A 24,600-nucleotide genomic window follows, 5' to 3' on the forward strand; every position below is an offset into this window, starting at 1 on the left:
GGTGTTAGTATGTATGTTGGTCTCTCGAAAACACTGTAGTAAAGCAATCACACAAATTGGTTACCCCATAGACCTGGGTGTCAAACTATGTTTGAAAGTTCCGAAGATTAGGAATAAACGAGAAAAATAAGAGCACGCTTACAATCTCTTTCGTTTTCCTTTTTGTAGTTTGCCAATTTTACACAAAATTAGACCGTTTATGATGCACCAGAGGATTTATAAATAAATTAATATATTAAAAGTTCATATTTGAATAAAAAATTGTGACCAAAACCGCGAAAATACGAAATTTAATTTTGAGCAGCATTGCTCTTTACGAACAACACAAAAGCAAATGCACGAAAATTAATGTTTGGGACTGACTCTTTACGAAAAAATCAAAACGAAATGTCAGAAAATTAATTTTTGGAACTGACACACGTTTTTTAAAGAGAATAGTGGATCATCTATGTATTATAAGGTCTATGGGTTACCCATATCTCAGCAGTTTGGTATTCTCTTATGCGAACTGCTGGTAATTGTTGGTTTTGAATACAATCACACGTAAGTGCCACACTCGTTTTTTGTTTATTGCAAGATACTGCATACGAACATTGTTATATACTAGTGGTGTTTTTATTCTCGCATTTGTATCAATGTAAAAGATCGCATGGTAATTGGTGTCTTACTCACTGCCACAACTTTTATATGTTTAATGTAAAGATGATGTTACTTGAATTTTGCTTGAGAGTGAGAGCATGCAATGCAATAATGAGAAATGGTAGCGAGTGATGGAGATGTTGTGTATATCTGAGCGTGGGGTTGTTTTTATTTTTGTTCTTTCAGTGGTTTGTGTGTATGTGTTTGTTATTCGCGAATGGTTTATTTGTCTGGATGAGGTGTTGTTTTCACACTGTTAGAAAAATATGTGTTTCATATGTTTCGATATAAACAAAATGTGTTTCGGGCACAATTTTTAAACACCATATATTTAAGTGCAAACATGTAATGTTCTCAAACTAACACTAAATGTTTGGAACACATATGTTAATATGTTAGAATATATTATGTTTGGGGCATGCATGTTTCATAAAAATTATATGTGTGAATGTAAACATATATACATTTACAAATTTCGAGTAAACATATATATGTTGTGATATTTTATTCAGAGAGCGACAGAGAGAGAGTATAGAGAAAGAAATAGAGATAAAAACCGGGAGGGTCGACGAAAGATATCAAATTAACACAGCGAGAGAATCAAAAGAGAGCAATTTCTGTGAAACCGCTTATATGTTGTTTCGGAAACTGCTTTATGATAAGGCCAAAAATTGTATATGCTTAAGTCTAAATATTATTTAATTTAAGCCTAATTATTATTTAATTTGTGTATATTATAAAATTATTTATGTATGTTTATACTCGACCCCACGTTCTTCCTTTGTTAGAGTTTTTGAATTCCTTCCAAAATTTCAAACTTTTATACCAAAACCAGTTTTTTATTACAAAAGTGTTATTTTTGCAATAAAAAAATAATATCTTAGCCAAAAGCTCAGTCCATTTCGTTTATATCAAGCACTGTTTCTGACTGTAAATCTTTAATAATCCACATTTCGAAGTTTTATTATAAAAATTTAATATAGTATAAATATAAATGTGTAAATTAAAAAAAAAAAGGTGTTTGGTCGGAGCAGGGATTGAACCCACGACCCTTTGCATGTACGGCAGACATGCTAACCACTGCTCCACGTTGCCAACACATGTATGTTTCTGTTAAATAATGTTATGTTTGCATGGGCTCGTGGGCGCTGCAAACTATGCTATATAAATGTAACTTATAACGATAATTGTCTACTGGTGACTATAACAACTACGTAGCTCAGTGGTAGTGTGTTGGCTTACAAACTGTATGGTCCTCGGTTCGATTCTCCGTCCAGGCGAAAGGTAAAATTTAAAAAAATTATAAAATTGAATAATTTCTTCAACATTATTTGTATTACAGAAAAAGGTGTCAAGAACTAAAAAATTTCGTGGAAGTGAAAATTATGTTAGGGAATGAACACAATCTTCTTTGGGGAAAAATCTTCCAAGCATATAATATTTTTGGGCTCAAAATGCTTCCAAACATATTATATGTTCACATAAAACAAACATATTAATGTTTCGGCAGTATCCAATAATATATGTGCTTCCTGCAAAATATGTTTGGAACATATGTTAGAGAGGCGTTTTTTTTTTGAGGGTGCAATGAAGGCGCGTGTGTTTTTGTTGATGCAGGAATGTTTTGGTTTTGTTTGGCATGCTTCAGTTGTATAGTTGGCGTTGGCATTGGCTGTTGCATCTTTTTAGCAGGTATGTAACAAGGGAATATAAAGGTATGGAATATTTTGGTTTTTTGAGACATATTGTTGGTGTTTGTTTATTAAACCTTTTAAATGATAGTTATTAATATTTTAGCGATGAGATGTACGATGGCGAAGTGATGATCGGTAGCTTAGAAAAAAGTTATTAAGAATGTTAAATATTTAGCAAAAAAATGGTGAAATGGAAAGTATGTTGATATTGTTTTATCTAATTTAATTTTTATCATTCAATGTAAAAAATAAATATTCAATTTCAGAGTAACTCCAGATGAATTTGGAAAAATTTTTGCTACACATCAGCGTATAGTTTAATCATAAATTGGTAAATATTCGTTTTAAAATGTAGTTTTCTTTTAAAAAGAATATTTTTTACGTATATTATTATTTGCTAATTATGTTTTTTTTTTACCAGTTTAATGTTTTTCTTTCTTGTAAAAAAATATTTAATTGCAGAGCAACCCCAGGTGGATTAGGGCAAATTTTTATATTTCTCCTCAGCGTGTGTTATTGTTTAATAGAGAAGTGGAAAGTTTTCTTTTAAAAATTGGCTTTCTTTTCAATAGAATGTTTACGTTTTTATGACCTTTTTATTATCAAAATTACAGGTTTTTAATACCTAATTTTAGTATTGCTTTAATCAAATATTTTTGGAATCCAATTTAATATTTTTAATGTACAAAACAAATATTTAACATTTTTATTTTTTTTGGAAACATTTTTTTGGAAACATTTTTATGAATTGGTAAGCTTTCTTTAACATTCTTTTAACCAGAATATTTAGTGCATATTGTTATTTCTTTAATAAGATTTTTTGGAATCCAATTTAATGTTTTTATTTAATGTAAAAAATAAATATTTAATTTCAGAGAAACCCAAATGAATTTGGATAACTTTTTATATTTCCCCTCAGCGTACAACTTAAAGGAGAATCGGTAAGTTTTATATTAAAACTTTGGATTTCTTTTAACAAGAATATTTATTTTATTATGTCCTTCACATCGATAACAACACATTTTTATGAGTTAATATATTACTTAATTATTTCTTAAATTGTTTCAGGTACGTTTATCTAAGAAAGTTTGTATTCCTTACACCATTTGATAAAATGCCCCCAAATATGGTAAGTTACAAGCTAATATAAAGACCTTAAAAAAGTTATATTTTATTATGTTACATCTTAATTTTTAACAATTTTCATTATATCACATATCATCACATATCAGCAGGATATGTGAAAAATATACTTACGATGAATAAAAAACTAATGATAAGTCAAAATGTCCAAACAGCGAGTTAAAATAAATTACTTTCTTATTACATGTGGCCGTAATTGTTATTCACAAAAACCATTGTATTAAGAGCTTCCATCCTAAGTTTTTATAATAAAATACTTTTGCTTAAAGAAAGTTTACTTTTAATGTATGAAAATGTTCGTAATAGTACAACGGTTCGTTGTTCATTTAATTATTTAATTTCTCTGTACTGTTAAACGATTGATATAAAAATAGTTTAGTCGTCGACATTTTAAAGAGACTGTTAACCAAATTTTATTCCCAAAAAATAATCAATTTAACCAAAATAATACTGACTTTTTAACTTGGGAGGGGTATATAAATCTAATGGTTTTGTAAAATTGAAACAAAATACAATGCCATAGATGAACTAAAATGTAAGAGAATTATAAACTAGACAAGTAGAAAAAAATTTTAAGGGCTAGATCATGGATAATTTTACTACAGTTTAGTTAATTTTGCAATAGAAAAGGGTTCACTGTTTTTTCAGTATGTTCTGATTTTCATTATTAATCGTATGTGCTCGACTGTATTTGTTATGCTCAAATAATTCGTTCCCTGCGGTGCGTCCAAATTTCTATATATTCTTCCGGTGTTCTGTTTTCTTAATACGTACCAATTGTTCTTTAATCTTAGCTCTTGTAGCAGCATGTTTTCGTTTTCTTTCCAAATCGACCAGTTCAAATTATTTGTTGTCCACTCGATATTAGAATTTGTTCCCATGTCGTTTAGGTCCTTTGCCCAGAATATTCTTTTGTTTAATATTTTCTTTGATAGTAAAAGCGGTAATCGAGTTTCTTGATATCCCACCAAAAAAATTTTGGAAGTTCTTCCAAAGGCACAACTTTAAAAGTACTTCGAGAAGATGCACTCCCAATGATGTTCTTTATTTTAACTACACAGGAAGTTCTTTTAGTTCAATTTTTTATAACTTGGGTTTTCATACTTTTAATGGGTAATTTTAATTTTTTTTGTTTCAAATAGGTTAAAAATAGAGTAAGAATTCATAAAATGTTACAAATCATTTAAATTTTGTCGAAAAAATGCTAAATCCAATCTAAAAAAATTGTGCATTTTTGAAAATATTTGAGGTCAAACGTTTCCGACAAACGTTAGAATCCATTAAAAATGATAAAAAATTATTTATTTGACAAAATATCACAGAATTTTTTTTTAATTTACATCCAAAACATTGAATTCGGATCACAACTAAAGAAGTGGAGCAAATTCAGTGAAATGGCTGTTGAAATGGAGGACATCCGTCCTATGACATGCCCATGTTAAATTCATCGCTTCTGCGTCAATTTTGCACCACTTCCGGATCCAAAAAGAACATTTTCGTTACTTTTTGGCGACGCTTTTTTTGCTGGAATACAAAGAGAGTGTTAAATAAGTATCGTAGATGCAGTTTTAGTGTGAAAATATGGCCGCTTTCGAGAACTGTTTCTAGCATTATAGCGTACGTTGGCATGCAATCTGGCAGATTTAGTATTCTCTTGATGAAGAATATCTGCAATTTGTCGACTTCTTCAAAGTGTTTGCCACCCCACACTTGCGCCGCGAATGTCTGTATTGATCTGCTGTCAGCTAAGAAGAGGTTCCACTTTTCTGCAGGAGAGACTTAACGTTTACTAAGGAAATCATTCCACGTGCAGTTTATACTATTTTTGGCAGCTTTATTCCGTTTTTCCACATGTTTGGTGAAGCTCATGGCGGGTGTTAAAGTTACGCCTAAATAATTATTTTCTGACGTTATTGTTACCGCGCTCGATAGGAACGTCCAGTGTTCGTCTCTAATTAGTCGACCACCTCTTCTGAACACCATTATTTTTGATTTGGTTAGATTTACATCTACCGACCAGAGCTTACATTAATTGTGTACCATTCTTTGCAGTACTTCTGGTTCATCGGCTAGTATTACTATGTCATCGGCGTAAAGCAGCAATCTGATATTTAATTGGTCTATTGTTACACTTTAACATCGTGCAAGTCATTTAGATATAGCGCGAATAAGAGCGGGGACAGAGGACGTATTGAAATAATCTGAAAGTTAGTTTCCAGTCCAGACTGCCGAAATCGTATTATTGCATAAGTTTTCAATAAATCGAAAAGCTTTCGTAGATACGCCTAACATATGTAACTTGTAGACTAGCGCTTTTCTCGATATATTGTCGAACGCAGCCTTAAAATCTACAAAAATTCATAAGTTTTCTTTTCCCGGGCCAAATTCAGATGAACGATTGAGGACAAATTATATATATTATCGAATGTGCTGTAGTCCTTTCGGAAGCCAGCTTGATATTCATTTAAGATGTTATTCTTCTCCATCCATGATGTCAATCTCCCATTGAGTATACCCATCATAATCTCTACGACACAATCCATGAACGCAATACCCCTGTAATTACATGGTAATGTCCTGTCACCTTTCTTAAAAATTGGGAAAATTATGCTTCTAAGTAAAGACTCGTCAATACATCCGGAATCGTACCCCACATTAAATGTGTTCATAATTTCTTCTAATAGATAATAATGAAGCCTGTTTTCTTCACAGGCCCATATTCTATATTTCTGCAGTGCCGCTTGAACTTTTTATCGAGCTTTATGACAGGATAAATTAAACCATTTTTGTTTTGGTGTGTATTGGTGTACATTTACATATATCTTACTACACCGAAAAAAAAGTTTACTATTTTTCATGAAAAATGAACTAACCCATAGTAAGAATGACTTTGGCGCCTAAGATTTTTTTCATCTAGATAAGTTCATGATTTTCTTATAAATTAGTTCATGCATTGCATCGTATTTTAGTTCATTATTACTATGCTGTGGGAAGAATATACTTAAACTCATTCAAAATATTCCTGCTATCCGGAAAAATGAACAATTTTTTGGGAAACCTGTATTAAGAAATTGGTTTGAAATAAACTGTTTGTCAGTATAATTTTCAAAAAAGTAGAGAAATTGAGGAATCAAAGGTACAACAAGCCTGTATACAACTAACAAATTTTTCGTAGAAAACAAGTCAATTTTCAATAACCACCAGTACTTTATTTCAAAAAATTATTATTATGTTACACAAAACTATGGCTTATGATATACAATAAAGGAAATATTTTTATTCGAACGTTGGATGCAGTTAATTGTCGGTACTAAACTAATTAATTTAAATTTCCATGTTTTCTATCCATATAAAAGATATATGTGGCATAAGTTGCTATATTCATTGAATTGTTGTCCAATTTCATCGATTTTGGCTAACTTTTGTTGGGCGGGTTTGTCTTATAAACATCTGTAATTGCAAAGTTATACAAAATATAAGAAAAATATTATCAAATTCTATCATTCATATTGATTTTTATCTTACGGGTTTCAAGAGTATTTCCTAGAGCCAATAAGGATATCAGCTTAGTTAGCATTAAAACGTAAGAATATTCCAAAAAATTACCATAACAAGACCTGTCCACCTGAAAGTGAAAATAATTATTTTTAATAAATTGCAATTTTGGTTTTATTATACACGGACAAAATACCGTTTATAGAAAAACTTACCACATTGAAAAATCCATCCAGTAGGTACATTATTCGAATCATATCCATTGGCTAATGGGACATTTTTGAAATTATTTTCATAATATATTTGAAATAAAAAATATTATAAAATTAGCCATAATTTCCACTTGTCCGTATAGCATTTAGTATTTAAGGTGGATATTAAGTTCGAATTTAGAGGCTAAAATCGCAATTTTCATGATAAGTTTTCTTTAATAATCCATTATAAAAAATAATCTTTATAAAAAATTTGGTGTGGGCTATTCTCCATCAAGTTAAATTTAAATTTGTATCGAAGACGTACAATGTTATACTTTTCTTAGTGATTTATTTGATTTAGCGGCTAAACTCGAACTTAGTACTCACCTGTAGGAATTGCTGTACCATAAAAAATATAGATTCAAAAAAATGGTTGCATCTCCAACCTGTGATCCAGATGTAGAATAAATATAGATCATCCCATTATCACTCATGTTGTATATTTTCTATGTAATGCGCTTTACAGACTATCAGTTATTCCGGACGGAATGTCGGTGTTTGTAAAGAATCTTACAATGTGTCGGATCGATACGACTTGTCGGCGATGACTAAATAATCGGTAAATGTGTTATCGATCCCATAAACATGCAGCAGTATCGATTATGCCTTCGGACTTAACTTATAATGTGCACAATATATGGGATATGTTCGAAACGAGCACTGTCGTCCGGAATAACTGATAGTCTGTAAAGCGCATAAATCAATTAAAAATCCGCAATAATTTTAAACTACAGAAATATACAGTTCCTTAATCTGTTATTTGTTTTTATCAATAAAAAAACGTTTGTGATTTCTCTAACATCACATCATTCACTTCTCAGTTTCTAAAATGTTTCGAAATAAATGTATTTTCATTAATAAACACCAATACACCGAAAGAATTCTCTTCGTTAATTTTACGAAGAATTCTTCATTAACTATTCTTCGTGAATTCTTCATTAAAATAACGAAATTTTCATTCGTTTTCGTAAATTTTACGAAGAACATTTTACGAATATACGAAACTTCTACGAAATATTCTACATTAACTTTTCTTCCTAAAAAGTTCGTACTTTTAACGAAACTTTCTTCAAATTTCATGAATTTTGTGAAGAAGTTTTTACGAATATTCTACGAAACATTCTGCGTTAAAATTTCTTCATAAAAAGTACGAAACATTTTCTTTGAAATAACGAAGAAGTTTCATTGAAGTTGTAAAATTTCCGTTCGCGACATAAAATTGTCTTTTATAATGTGCTTGAGCGTATTCCTTTATACTATTTTTTTATGCATGTCTATGCTACTTCTCATTTGGGTGATAGAGCGCTATGAATAAAATTGAAGCAATAAAACTAAAATTTATTCAAAAACTTAAGATGTAAAGTAGTGATGTAATTTTTCACACTTGTAACTACAACCAAATGCACTTTCGACTATAACATTTTTTTCTAAAAGTTCGAACATTTTTCAAAAAAAAGTACGAAAGTTTTTCATAGAAAGTACGAAACATTTTCATAAAAAGAACGAAATTGTTTCATAAAAAGTACGAAGATTCTTCATAAAAAGTACGAAAATTCTTCATAAAAAGTACGAATTTTTTTCTTACAAACTACGAAAATTTTAGAAGAACTTTTCTTCGTTAAAAGTACGAAATATTTCGTACTTTTAATGAAAAGTTTCTTTGGTTGTAAAACAATGATAAATTTCGTACTTTTAACGAAATTTTTCGTTCTTTTTACGAAGAAAATTCTTTCGGTATACCGCTCGTACAATTTTGCAAAATTAAATCCACACGTGCACTTCATAAATACATCAACAGAACTGAATGCAGCAATAAAACTCAAAGACACAAATAGTCATAAAGGATACATACCTGCCGTAAAGAAAAACAACTCCACACACACACACACACGATCCCTTTCAGATCTCGCTATTCCAAGAAAACAACTCTCCCCACAAAAGATACCAACAACAGACAATGAAAAATCCTTTGTCTCTAGAATCAAAACAACCAACAACAGCATAAATGACGCAATAACAAACACAAACAATCATACGAGATATACACAAAATGTCTCTAAAAACTCCCTCACATGATGCAATGATTTCTCACTTCATTTTCCAATACCACGTTTTTTGATTGTTTGGAATTCTATCTATAAGTTAAGGTAAAATATATACCAAATTTATGAGGAATCTATAAAAAATGATATACATCCGGCGAGGATCATATTAACTACTTTTTATTCTACTTTATCTAAAATTTTCAATGTGAGGAAAAACACTTCACTTTATAATAAAAAGGGAAATAATCTGTAGGTAGCCATCATACGAATCGGTAATGTCGTTAAGTTAATTTTTACTACAAACATTTTTTTTCCATACAAAATTTTTTCTTAGTAAATTGTCCACATTTCGAAGTAAGATTTTTATATTGCCCATGTATTTTTATAATAGAATCAACGATGCATTAACTACTGTGTTGGAAATTTATTTAAGGAAAAATCCTTCCCATTTCGTAGTTAGGGAACTAAAAAACATTTACTGAATTTTTGTAAGTTTTCCTTTAGCTAAGTTAATTTTCGTTGTGGTTACGAAAAATGAACTATATTACAGTAAATTTGTTGAATTATGTGAAAGTTTAAATGGTCCTTAAATTTACAAGACACTTTTTTTCTGTGTATGGGCTTCTTTTATTATATTTGTGATGTCTCCAAAAGTGAATGATCGCATGATTTGTTTTTTAGTCTGTAACAATGAAGTGATATTGTTATGGTATTTCGATATATTTTTAGAATTCCATTTAAGCTTTGGTAAAAAATTTGGTTTGTTCTCTACCGTTCTGATTGTATTTATTTATACCGTCTAAAGTATTGGAAAGTGGTCAGAGCACGTTTTTCGTCTATATGAAAGCTAAGTATGAATTTCAGCAGCTCCTGATTAACTGCACAAATATCATTTACAGATTCTCCAATGGGGGAGGAATCCAAATTGGACAAAAGAATATTCGGGTACTACACAGAAAAAAAGTGTCTCGCAAATTTAAGAAGATTTTTACAATAACTTATTACAAGAATTTTCCAGAATTTTAGTTCATTTTTCGTATCTTCAACGAAAATTAACTACTCGAAAGGAAATTTTACAAATTCTAAGTAGCAATCGTTTAGTTCATGGCCTACAAAATACGATGGAAATTTCCTTAAAAAATTTCTTAACTGGTAGTTAAAAATTCGTTTGTCATGCTATAAAACTACTTGTGAAATGTAAAGTATTTTGTAAATAATAAGTGCAATTTACTATACGATTTTTTTGTATGAGAAAATATTTTTTTACGAAAAATGAACTTGAAAGTGGATAGCAATTTCTTACTGACAATTCCTATAGTTAATAATTGTTGGTAAAAAATTACCCAATGAAATATTTTTAGTTCACATGTAATTAAATTTATTTTCGTCAAAAATGGTAGATAACATTTCATGAAAATTTTGCAAATTGTAAGTTAAACGTTTCATCGTCCATAAACTGGTGTGCCTTTACGAATATTATTCTTAGAGTAAATTGTCAGCAGATGCGATGAACTAATGCATAGTACAGAGATCTTTATCGTCATAGTGGAATGTGATTAATGTAAAGATGATGTTACTTGAGTTTTGTTGTGTATACATGAGCGTGGGGTTGTTTTTATTTTTATTCATTTAGTGGTTTGTGTGTGTGTGTTTGTTATTCGCGGATGGTTTATTTGGCTGTATGAGGTGTTGTTTACAATAAAGGCACATGTGTTTTTGTTGTTGTAGGGATGTTTTGGCTTTGCTTGGTTTTGTTTGGCATGCTTCAGTTGTATAGTTGGCGTTGGCGTGGGTTTGTTGCATCTTTTAAGTAGGTATGAAACAAGGGAATATAAAGGCATGGAATATTTTGGATTTTTGAGACATATATTGGCGTTTGTTTATTAAACCTTTTAAATGAAAGTTATTAATATTTTATCGGTAGTTTAGAAAAAAGTTATTAAGAATATTTAGGAAGATATGTTGAAATTGAAAGTGTATTGATTTTTTTATTATTCTATGTAAAAAATTAATATTCAATTCCAGATGAATTTGGAAAATTTTTGTTATATCTCAGCGTATAGTTAATTCATAAATTGGTAAGTAAGTTAAGTTTAATATGACTTTCTTTTAAAAAGAATATTTTTTATGTATATTATTATTTGTAAAAACAATATTTAATTTCAGAGCAACTCCAGATGGATTCGAACAAATTTAAAAAATAGAGAATTGGTAAGTTTTCTTTTAAAAATTGGCTTTATTTCAACTAGAATATTTACGTTTTTGTGACCTTTTTATCATCAAAATTACTGGTTTTTAATACCTTGTTTTAGTATTTCTTTAATCAAATTTTTTGGAAGCCAATGTAATATTTTTAATGTAAAAACAAATATTTGTACTCCTTTGCCAGTACTCCTTTGCCTGTAATTTAATAGTGAATTGGTAAGGATTCTTTAACTTTCTTTTAACCCTCGACAGTCATCCTTATTTTTTGTACATTAACGTCAGCCTTCGTCATTTTGACTACGGCTGATTTCAAGACGCTATAATTTTCATCGTGAGCGAAAAAGTGAACCAAACTTGAATTTATTTTCGTTATCAATTTGGTTTTAATTAGTATAAAACATAAATTCATAAAACGATTATGGTGTTGTAAAAATGAACTAAAATACAATGTTATAGATGAACTAAAATTTAAGAGAATTATAAACTAGACAAGTTGAAAAAAATCTTAAGGGCTAAATCATGGTAAATATTACTACAGTTTAGTTCATTTTGCAATGGAAAAGGGTTCACTGGTTTTTCAGTGTACTATATGCGGACGACATTGTAATTTTGGCAGAAGATGATATAATATTACACAATATGATTAGAAACCTGGAAATTTATTGCGACATGTGGAAGTGAACATTAGTAAGTAAGGAAATAATGGTGTTCAGAAATGGAAGAAGAATCCGGTGACAAGAAAAATGGTTTTATGAAGGAAACGAACTCAAAATTACAAATCAATATAAATATCTGGGTGTACTTCTAACACCAAAAATGGGGTTAACATCACACGTTGAAATAGAACGCTACAGGCAAACAGTGCAATAAACTCTACCTGGAAGAACTTTTTAAGCAAGAGAGAAATATCACTGGCAAATAAATGGAAAGTGTACACGGTTGTATGTAGATCAATTCAAAATTATGATGCTTAGGGCTGGGGATTCGGAAACTTCAAAGAGGAGGATTCTTTTCAAATTTATTTCCTCAATAAGATATTGTATTTGCCTAGCCACACGCCGAACTATATACTTATGCTGGAAACAAACATTGAAGCAGCACATCTATTTTCGCTACGCCTTCATCTAAAGTATATTGAATGAACTATATGTTTATACAACTCGAATAGACTAGCACATATGCTAATGACATTGCTACTACAAATAGGGTAAAGGAATTAAAAATGCAAGCTGCACATCTCAATATACAATGGCCGGGAAAGAATTACTCTATAGAACAAAAGTGCGCATACTTTCATACAATCTACAATGAAAAGAAATGAGTCAATCAAGACACTACAAATATTTAAACCATTTGAGAGCAGAACTTTATATCAATGGAAATTTTTCTCAAGACTGCATCACAATTTTATTCAAACAAGAGCCGGGCTCATAAATTTGCGCAGTAACCGTTTTGGCGCTTCAAACGAGAGCAAATTATGCAGTCTCTGTAATGTGAATGAGAGCGACACCATGTATCATTTTCTTGGAAGTTGCCCAATATTTCAAGATAATAGAAGAGTCATGCCATTGGCTATCACCAATCCGAAATCGTAGCACAGATCTAGAAACTTTATACCTCTGCTGTTTATAACTGCCTACCTTTAGACTTTCTTTCTTCTAATCCAGACATAAATTCATGCTTTATCTCATCCTCTATGTGTACCTGCAAGTTTCCTATCAGTATATTAAGATCCCCAATAATTATTGGATTTACAAATCTACTTTTCGTGAGTATACTTTTTATATTTTCATATATATTTCCCCAAACTGCAGGTCTCATATAAATTGGTATAAGTGTGAGTGATGTGTTTCTATCCTTTACATGAATTACACATATCTCATCTACAGTTTCCAATGTAATAAAAACCCCTTTTTTCCGCAAGTCATTTTTGTAGCCTAAGAAGTAAGAAGGTCAGTAGTTACACAGAAAAAAAGTGTCTTGTAAATCTAAGGACCATTTTAACTTTCACATAGTTCAACAAATGTACTGTAATATAGTTCATTTTTCGTAACCACAACGAAAATTAACTTAGCTAAAGGAAAACTTAGAAAAATTACAGTAAATGTTTTTTAGTTCACTAACTACGAAATGGGAAGGATTAGTCCATGGATATGATTCCAATAATGTACCTACTGGATGGATTTTTCAATGTGGTAAGTTTTTTTTTTGTCCGTTTTTAATAAAACCAAAATTTCAATTTATTAAAAATAATTATTTTCACTTGCAGGTAGTTTTTTGGAATATTCTTGCTGTTTAATGCTAACTAAGCTGATATCATTATTGGCTCTAGGAAATACTCTTGAAAACCGTAAGTTAAAAATCAATATGAACGATAGAATTTGATAATATTTTTCTTATATTTTGTATAACTTTGCAATTTCAGATGCTTATAAGACAAATCCGCCCAACAAAAGTTAGCCAAAATCGATGAAATTGAACAACAATTCAATGAATATAGCAACTTATGCCACATATATCTTTCATATGGATAGAAAACATGGAAATTTAAATGAATTAGTTTAGTCCTAATAACATAGAATATTACTCTTTTGAAGAAGCAATTACTGACTACCGACAAGTAACTGCATCCAACGTACGAATAAAAATATTTCCTTTATTGTATATAATAAGCCATAGTTTTGTGTAATATAATAATTTTTTGAAATCAAATACTGGTGGTTATAGAAAATTGACTTGTTTTGTACGAAAAATTTCTTAGTTGTATACAGGCTTGTTGTACTTTTGATTCCTCAATTTCTCTACTTTTTTGAAAATTATACTGACAAACAGTTTATTTCAAACCAATTTTTTAATTGTTCATTTTTCCGGATAGCAGGAATATTTTGAATGAGTTTAAGTATATTCTTCCCACAGCATACTAATAATGAACTAAAATACGATGCAAGACATGAACTTATTTATAAGAAGTGGCACAGGGTATAAAAATGTTTGGCACCAAATCATGGTCATTCTTACTATGGGTTAGTTCATTTTTCATAAAAAATAGTAAACTTTTTTTCGGTGTAGTTACACGATTGTCTCTCCTACCACCGCTCTCTTTTTTCTACCTTCGCTGATTGCTGAGTTGTGAAACAGCTTTTCATGGTTGAAAAAATTACCATGGAATAGTTAACATAAATTACCTATTAGTATAAAAATAACAATTTTTATACCTACCACCATAGAATGGTGATGGGGGTATAATAAGTTTGTCATTCCGTTTGTAACACATCGAAGTATCGATTTCCGACTATACAAAGTATATAACATATATTCTTGATCAGTGAGAAATTCTAAAACGATATAACCATGTCCGTCTGTTGTAATCACGCTACAGTCTTCAATAATTGAGCTATCGTCCTGAAATTTGGCACAGATTCGTCCTTTGTTTGCAGGCAGGTCAAGTTCGAAGATGTATCGGTCCAGGTTTTGGTATAGTCCCCATATAAACCGACCACCCGATTGGGGTCTTGGGTTTCTAGAAACCGTATTTTCTATTCGATTTGACTGAAATTGGAAATCTAGAGGTACTTTAGTAATGCAAATGGGTGTGCCGAAAATGGTGCCTATCGGTCCATGTTTTGGTATAGCCCTCAATAAACCGATCTTCAGATCTTACTCTTGCACGTCTAGAAACTGTATTTTCTATCTAATTTGCCTGAAATTTGAAGTCAAGAGATACTCTAGGACCACAAATAGGTGTGTCGAAAATGCGGTGTATCGGTCCATATTTTGGTATAGCCCCCATATAGACCGATCTCCCGATTTTACTTCTTCAGCTTCTAGAAACCGTAGTTCTTATCCAATTTGCCTGACATTTGAAATCTAGAGATATTCTAGGGCCAAAAATAGGTGTGTCGCCCTCATATAGACCGATCTCCCGATTTTATTTCTTGGGCTTCTAGAAACCTTATTTTCAATCCGATTTGCCTGAAATTAAAAATCTAAAGGTATTTTAGAACCAAAGTAGGTGTGCCGAAGATATAGACCGATATTATTCCGTGGGCTTATAGAATCTGTAGTTTTTATCCGATTTGCATAAAATTGAAATCTAGAGGTATTTAAGGACCACAAAGAGGTGTTCCAAAAATGGTGAGTACCGGTCCATGTTTTGGTATAGCCCCCATATAGACCTATCTCCGGATTTTATTTCATGGGCTTATAGGAACAGTAGTTTTTAACCAATTTGCATGAAATTTAAAATCTAGAGGTATTTTAGAACCATAAAAAGGTATGCTGAAAATGATGAGTATAGGTCCATGTTTTGATATAGCCCCCTGGACCAATCTCCAAATTTTACTTCTCGGGCTTATAGAAACGGTAAGTTTTATCCAATTTACCTGAAATTGGAAATGTAGAGGTATTGTAGGACCACCAATACGTGTGCCGAAACTTGCGTGTATTGGTCCATGTTTTGGTATATCCCCCATATATACCGATCTCCCGATTCTACTTCTATTTTTTTATCCAATTGGCATGAAATGTGAAATCTAGAACTCTTTTAGGACCATAAAGAGGTGTGCCGTGGGCTATACTATATTTTAGTATTGCCCCATATCGACCGATCTCCCGATTTTAATTTACAATTAAAATCCTAATTCAATATTAAATTCAGTGTTTTAATTAGAAAGGCAAAGAAAAATTATCAACCAAGGTGCTATTAGATTTTTTACTTACCGGAACCACGTGATTTCTCGCTCCCCAACAAAGTGGTTTGAAGGATCCCCGTCTGGTTGCTTCTTGGAATTCCGTGAAATGGTTCTCCCAATCGTACGAAAGTAATCTTGTTTCTAAGGTCATTCCAGCTAATTCCGGAGGTGCTGATATGAGAACTGGGTTAGAATCCCTGTAAGGCAGTAGATACAAATTATTTCTTGACTTATAATTGTGTTTAGACATATTATCTGAAAAAAACTGAATATTTGAAAAACTGCAATATATTATTATATAAAGTTCAGGGAAAGTAAGGGATGGCATCTAGGCATCCCTTACTTATTTGTTCCATATGTGGTCGGGGAGGGGGACTCTCCTTTGCGTGATGTTTTCTTAAATTAAATTTTAAAAAATTAAACTTCTTTGATTTAAACTTCTTCAATTTACAAAGGACGTGAGGGGAAGATATGAAATAGTATGGGGTACCTGAATTTTTGATATTTGGCCGGCAATGGGGGACCTTGTACTACTTTTTAAAAGTTGGCAATATGTTCTTCGAATTGTGGTGTGGCGTCTACACAAAGATCCACAGTGAAAATTGTAAACTTCGTCGAGTTACTTAAAATTTACAGGGAACGTGGAGGAGGTTATGAAATGAATATAGGGTACTTGATTTTTCGATATCTGGTCGGGGAGGGGAGCGAAGGACGAAAGATTCTCCTTGCCCAATTTTTTGAAACTTTTCCGATTTTCTTGAAATTCTCATGGAAGTTAGAGTGGTTTCCCCTAATAAAACATAATTTTATGATATCTGCACACACCCAGAGGAATGATTGGTTGGAATTCAAGCACGACAACAAATTGATAGTGGAGAAGCATAATTTTAATTGTGTGGATTAATTGTTAGTAATTTCTCTTGTTTGATGGTTTATAAAACCAATACAATAGTAGTGGGACCAAAAGTTGGTACAACCGTCCAAATATTTGTTCTTATTAATACATTGCTTACTTCAAACCATATCAATTTATTCCATCCTGACAAAAGAAATATTTCATGACCCATGTGTGAGTCCTGCTGAAAATTGATCGTGTAATTGTGAATGGTCGAGAGCTGTCCACCAAGAAAATAATTTGGAAAACAGACCACAGCTGCTTATTTCGAAGCTTTCGCAAATCAGAGATAAAAGTCACACTTTTAATTTTTTTTGTATCGAGGTTTTTTGATCTAAAATTTACGATTGATTTTGGTCAAAAATATATTAATTTATTATAAAATTAAAAATTAAATGAATTCATTATATTTTCTTTAACTTCACAAGCTTTGGTTGGCGAAAACATTTAGTTGGTTTAACAAATGAATGGAATCTTTTTAGTTGTGTTTGCCAATTAGACTGCTTATGTGCCCAAATTTTAGTTATCCAAACAATTTCATGTATAGTTGTTCCACACAACAGTTGGTTGCATCAAGTAAGTTTGTCGATTGTATTCTTATAGTAACATAGATGGGACCAACTGATTCGGTTGTGAAAAAATTGGTTGACATAACAAATTTGTTTTCTCACTCACTCACTTCATATCGGTATACCTGCACTGTTAGAAAAATATGTTTTTCATATGTTCCGATAGAAACAAAATGTGTTTCTGGCACAATTTTTAAACACAATATATTTAAGTGCAAACATGTAATGTTTCTAAATTAACACAAAATGTTTGGGACACATATGTTAATATGTTAGAATATATTATGTTTGGGGCATGAATGTTTCATAAAAATAATATGTGTGAATGTAAACATATAAAAATTTACAAATTTCGAGTAAACATATATATGTTGTGATACTTTATTCAGAGAGCGACAGAGAGAGAGTTAGTATAGAGAAAGAAATAGAGATGGAAACGGGGAGGGTTGAATAAAAAGATATCAATAAAACACAGTGAGAGAATGAAATGAGAGCAATTTCTGTGAAACCGCTTGTATGTTGTTTCGGAAAACTGTTTCATGATAAGGCCAAAAATTTAATATGCTTAAGTCTAAATATTATTTAATTTGAATATTAGAATGAGTATTCGGAACAAAGAGAATAGACATTCGGAACCAAGAGAATAGACATTTGAAAAAAACGTCATATTTGTATTACAGAAAAAGATACGAAGAACTCAAAAATTTCGTGGAAGTGAAAATTATGTGAGGGAATGAGCACAATTCTTCCAAGCATATACTATTTTTGGACTCAAAATGCTTCCAAACATATAATATGCTCACATAAAGCAAACATATTAATGTTTCGGCAGTATCCAATAATATATGTGCTTCCTGCGAAATATGCCTGGAACATATGTTAGAGAAGCGATTTTTTTTTGAGGGTGTGGTAGATTCTTTGTATTTGGTTGAAATATGATGTGTAATTTTTCGGTATGATGAGGAGAAGAATGCCTCCCCTTGACAAACCACGCTTCAAATTCACTGTTACTGTGGAGGATGGTCCAACGCCTTGAATACATTATATAATTCTCTAACATATGTCCCAAACAAATTTTGCAGGAAGCATATACATATATTTTTTTGGAAATTACCGAAGCATTGTAATGTTTTTTTAGGTGAACATATAATATATTTGGAAGCACAATGGCTCAAAAAATCTACATGGTTGGAATATTATATATTATATGTTTATAACAAAGAGGAATTTCGTTGAGGCCAAAGATTTCATGTTCTTAAGATACGAATGCCAATTTTACTTAGCATAGAAGATGCTTTTCTCTGATATAGCTTGTCCAAAAGTGGATACACTTTTTTATTGAAATCGGTTTGTCCTTATAGCTAAGTGATACGACTTAAAATTTCTATTTGTTAACATGAAAGAAAAATTAGTTTGACTTCAAAATTAATGATATCAACTTTAAAATTGTTGACTTTTGTATCTTGACTACAACGCAAAAAAGCGTTAAAAAATATGAGATGTTTTTAAACACTTTATTTTAAAGACTTTTTTACTTGAAATACAGCATTAATTCAGAAGATTAAATTACCGCTATCAGGTTTTTATAGAACCTTATAGCATATGAAGAAAAACGACGAAACAAACGAATTAAAATTTGTTGCATAGAATCAAGTAAGCAAAACTCAAATTTAAATGAGCTTTAAAAGAGCGTAAATGTATCCTTACTTCAAATCTCCGCTTCTTTTGTACTTGTATTTATTTATGTCTTTGTTAAACCAAAACAAGGTTTACTCTTATATGTGAGAGTGTTAGCTCCTTTGGTGGGAAACACAGATTTGTACTCGGAATCAATGCCAAAATCATTAGTGTAAAGACAACAACTAAATAAAACATGGACGTCAAATACAATTGACATTAACATATAATGTAACATCTGGATAACTTATCACATATTACAAAAATAAATTATGCAAATCACCGCCTATTAAAATAGATACTTAATAAAGGAGACTTTTTTAAGAAAATATAAATTTAAATATGTTAACGTAAGTTTCATTGAACCTAATGCATCTTATTGACTTAAATGGCATGCTCAAGTTTTTGGTGAGGGTAGCGGTTAATAACTTGGTACATAAAATATGAAAACAAAATGCGTCAAAGTAGAAGAGTTGTTAAATTTGAAGGCCACGGAATACAGGTAGTTTCTTATATTACTGCCACTGTTATAAAATATGTTTTTCATATGTTCCGATATCAAGAAAATGTGTTTCGGGCAGAATTTTTTACACACAATACATTTAAGTGCAAACATGTAATGTTCCTAAAGTAGCATTAAATTTTTGGGGCACATATGTTAATATTTTAGAATCTATTATGTTTGGGACATGAATGTTTCATGAAAATAATATGTGTGAAAGTAAACATAAATACAAATTTCGAGTAAACTTATAAATGTTGTGATATTTTTTCAGAGAGCGACAGAGAGAGAGAGAGAGAGTATAGAGAAACACATAGAGATGGAAATCGGGAGGGTTGGCGAAACATATCAACATAACCAGGGCTGCCAATTTTGCCGATTTATCGGCATTTTGACGATTTTTATATCAAAAAATAGCAAATGCCGATTTTCCGATTTTTGCTTCGAAAATGACGATATTAGCTCTGTTAAAAAAGTTGTAATAGAATTCATTTGTTTACCCCGAAAATTCAGCAAAAGAGAGGCGGATAGAGACTACATTTGTGAGTTGTCAGATACATAAATTGCAAGTTATTAAATAAGGACAGTATGGCCAGTATGGCCTTTTTTCTGGTAGGTACATTTTTTTGAAGATCAAAGTTTTTACCCTACCCACTATGGGGTTAGGATTCATTCATTGTTTTTTAATGTTTTAGAAGCGGAAATTTTGAATATGCAAATAGTTACTGGATGGGGCTCGAGTTCTTTTCGGCTATGACTCACTCAGAATGCGTAATACAAACATGTACTAATTATAATACGTAAACTATCTGATAAATCATCAAAAAATTTGTACAAATGTGTTACTGAATTAGTAGCTAATTTTTGAACAAATAATTTTTACATTATTTTTGGGATTGCATAGCATGAAGATGTTTTTTGTTTTAATGCTATTTTTATAAAAACTGAATTTTAAATACATATATAAAGGGTGATTCTTTTGAGGTTAGGATTTTCATGCATTAGTATTTGACAGATCACGTGGGATTTCAGACATGGTGTCAAAGAGAAAGATGCTCAGTATGCTTTGACATTTCATCATGAATAGACTTACTAACGAGCAACGCTTGCAAATCATTGAATTTTATTACCAAAATCAGTGGCAGAAAATCCGCTTTTTTATCGACAAATTTTGTTCAGCGATGAGGCTCATTTCTGGTTGAATGGCTACGTAAATAAGCAAAATTGCCGCATTTGGAGTGAAGAGCAACCAGAAGCCGTTCAAGAACTGCCCATGCATCCCGAAAAATGCACTGTTTGGTGTGGTTTGTACGCTGGTGGAATCATTGGACCGTATTTTTTCAAAGATGCTGTTGGACGCAACGTTACGGTGAATGGCGATCGCTATCGTTCGATGCTAACAAACTTTTTGTTGCCAAAAATGGAAGAACTGAACTTGGTTGACATGTGGTTTCAACAAGATGGCGCTACATGCCACACAGCTCGCGATTCTATGGCCATTTTGAGGGAAAACTTCGGAGAACAATTCATCTCAAGAAATGGACCGGTAAGTTGGCCACCAAGATCATGCGATTTGACGCCTTTAGACTATTTTTTGTGGGGCTACGTCAAGTCTAAAGTCTACAGAAATAAGCCAGCAACTATTCCAGCTTTGGAAGACAACATTTCCGAAGAAATTCGGGCTATTCCGGCCGAAATGCTCGAAAAAGTTGCCCAAAATTGGACTTTCCGAATGGACCACCTAAGACGCAGCCGCGGTCAACATTTAAATGAAATTATCTTCAAAAAGTAAATCTCATGGACCAATCTAACGTTTCAAATAAAGAACCGATGAGATTTTGCAAATTTTATGCGTTTTTTTTTTTTAAAAATTATCAAGCTCTTAACAAATCACCCTTTAGTTATGTATATTAATTTTCGGATTTTTATATCAAATGAATACTTATGTTTTGTTTTTAACCAAAACATATGTTTTATTTTAATATTATTGAAGTTCCCGATTTTTGACGATTTTTAAGATTAATGTGCCGATTATGACGATTTTTTCGGAAAAAAGTGAAGATTTTTCTTGAATTTTTATTGGCAGCCCTGAACATAACACAGCGAGAGAATCAAAAGAGAGCAATTTCTGTGAAACTGCTGGCTGTTGTTTCGGAAACTGTTGTATGAGTTCGTTTGTTTTGGCTATGCGCTTGGTATGATAATAAGATATGCTTAAGTCTAAATATTATTTAATTTGGATATTCGGGGTAAAGAGAATAGACATTCGGAACCAAGAGAATAGACATTTGAAAACAAGTAAGTAAGGTATCATACCCACCTCCCTCGTGGAGGTGGAGTTTGTATGTATATACGAAAATCCTTAAAATCTCGGGTAGTTTACAGAATGACGAATGACTGTATAACGGAGGGAATTTTTGTAGAAATCATGACGAATGACGGAGTAAAGGTTCTTGTTGGTATTATGTATCTGCCTCATGGGGGTCTTTCCCACTGTGAGGATCTTGTTACGGATCTGTCTTCCAGATACACTCATACGATTATTGCAGGTGATTTTAATATAAATATTTTGCATGGAGACACTCCGATTGAGGGATTTGAGAATTCATGTGGCTTCGAAGTTGTACACAACGATATGCCAACGCATTTTTCTCCTGGTACTAATTGTCGCACCTTAATAGATTACTTTTTGGTCTACGATGGCAGGTTGGTAGAAAGGAAGGGTCAATTCTCTTTCCCAGCGTTAAACTCGCATCATGCAGCTATTTATATATCTTATCGAATTAATACCACGTCTCCCCAAATTGTGGAATTTAGGAATTACTCTGCGTTGAAAGTAAATGATTGTCTCTCCGATTTGATGAGATCTGGTATAGATTCAATCTTTAGTATTAATGATTCTGATGCCCAAGTGCACTGTTTTAACGGCATTATATCTTCAATGATCCAACGACATGTTCCCACGAAGGTAAAACGGTTTAGGAATAATTCAGATTGGTACGATCACCCCGATATAAGAGCTGCGACACATATGAGGGACCTGGCTTATAGAGCATATAGGGAAATACCTAATGATGTGAACTGGAAGATATTTTCCAAGTATAGGAATAAGGCGAAACGAATGATAAGGCAGAAACGAGCTGCCCACTACAATCGTTTCTTTTCTTCTACATCATCGAAGGCAGTGTGGAGTGAGTTAAAAAGTTTGGGGTATGTCCAAGGTTCTCTAAGTTCAGCTGATCTAGATGTTAATGATTGTAATGACTCATTTGTCTTACAGCAATTGAATTGTCAACCACAATTAGTCTTTTAATCTGCTACAAGCGACGGTGTTGGCTGTTTTGAATTTAGAAACGTTGATATAAGCGAAGTTTGGGATGCGCTATGTGGCATTAAATCTGGCGCGGTTGGTTGCGATGGAATACCGTTAAAGTTTCTGAAGGCAGTCTTCCCAGTGATAGGCAGACACATGGTTCACATTTTTAACATAATATTAACTACCTCCAATTTTCCTAGAGGCTGGACATGTGCGAGGGTTATTCCAGTACCAAAGGTAAAATTTCTACAACGTATCACTGATTATAGGCCGATTAGTATACTTCCTGCGATTTCTAAGTGTTTCGAATTTTTAATGAATTCTCAAGTTGTCGCATTTGTAGAAGAGAACAACTTAATATCATCGTATCAATCGGGGTTCCGCCGCGGGCATAGTACAACGACATTGATGGTAGATCTTGTCGATGAATTAAGAAGGTCGGTAGATGAAAAGAGAACCGTAGCGTTAGTAAGCTTGGACTTAAGTCGGGCTTTTGACTCGATAAGTCATAACGTCTTGATGAATAAGCTGTATGAAGTATATGGGTTCTCCTCATCAGCATGCCGTTTAGTTAAATCTTTTCTAGGAGGAAGAAGGCAATTTGTCCGGCATAATGGCGTTGACTCTGAGGAGCGTCGGATATTTCGCGGAGTGCCGCAGGGCTCAATATTGGCCCCTATATTATTTTCGTTGTATGTGAATGATGTATCTGACGTCCTGACGGTTACGAGGGGGTACTTATACGCAGACGATCTGCAATTGCTTGCCCACAGCAATCGCACTGACGATCAAACTTTTAAGGATAGCGTGAATAGAGATTTGGCAGCTATAGTGGACTGGTGTCGAGGAAACTTTATTGATATCAATATATCAAAGTCGCGGTCCATGGTTTTTATCTTTGGACTCATTAACCTTAACCTAACCTAACCTAGGGTTTTACATTGATAACCATCTCAAGTTTGATGTACACATAAACAGATTAGTGTCGACAATATCGTTTTTACTTAGGAAACTATACAATACTGGTGTATCTCTTCCACCTGATGTACGGAAAATGGTTGGTTTGTCTGTACTGTTACCTCATATATTATATGGCTTAGAGGTCTACTCAGGAGCTTGTATTGGTAGTCTTGAGCGCCTGAAATTGTGTTTCCACAGGATAATTCGTTTTGTATATAATCTACGTTACAGTGACCATATTAGTTCATATGTCTATCAGTTCATAGGATGTAGTTTTGAGAATCTAGTGAAACGTAGAGTGCTTCTCCTCATGTACAAGGCCGTAAAGTATAATAGACCATCTTATTTATCTTCGAAATTCATTTTTGGCAATTCAGCCCGAACACAGTCACTGCAGGTTCCACAGTATCGGTCCATAATAATGCAAAGGTCGTTCCGTGTCCGCGCTATACAACTGTGGAATACGTTCGTTCCTTACGAGAGAAGAAATTTTGCATTGACTTGTGATCAATTTC

The 24,600-nt window shown here is 32.2% G+C and overlaps 1 protein-coding gene across 1 annotated transcript in view; it reads right to left on the reverse strand.

Moving 5' to 3' along the window:
* Window positions 1-24,600, reverse strand: part of olf413 (DBH like monooxygenase olf413) — a 341,496-nt gene that overhangs the window by 35,695 nt on the left and 281,201 nt on the right. Inside the window, exon 10 of the mRNA XM_075307787.1 lies at window positions 16,195-16,363. Coding sequence (XP_075163902.1) covers window positions 16,195-16,363 — 169 coding nt within the window. The remainder of the gene's footprint in view (window positions 1-16,194; window positions 16,364-24,600) is intronic.

This window comes from Haematobia irritans, chromosome 4 (genome assembly GCF_050003625.1).
Source record: "Haematobia irritans isolate KBUSLIRL chromosome 4, ASM5000362v1, whole genome shotgun sequence".
NCBI lineage: Eukaryota > Metazoa > Arthropoda > Insecta > Diptera > Muscidae > Haematobia > Haematobia irritans.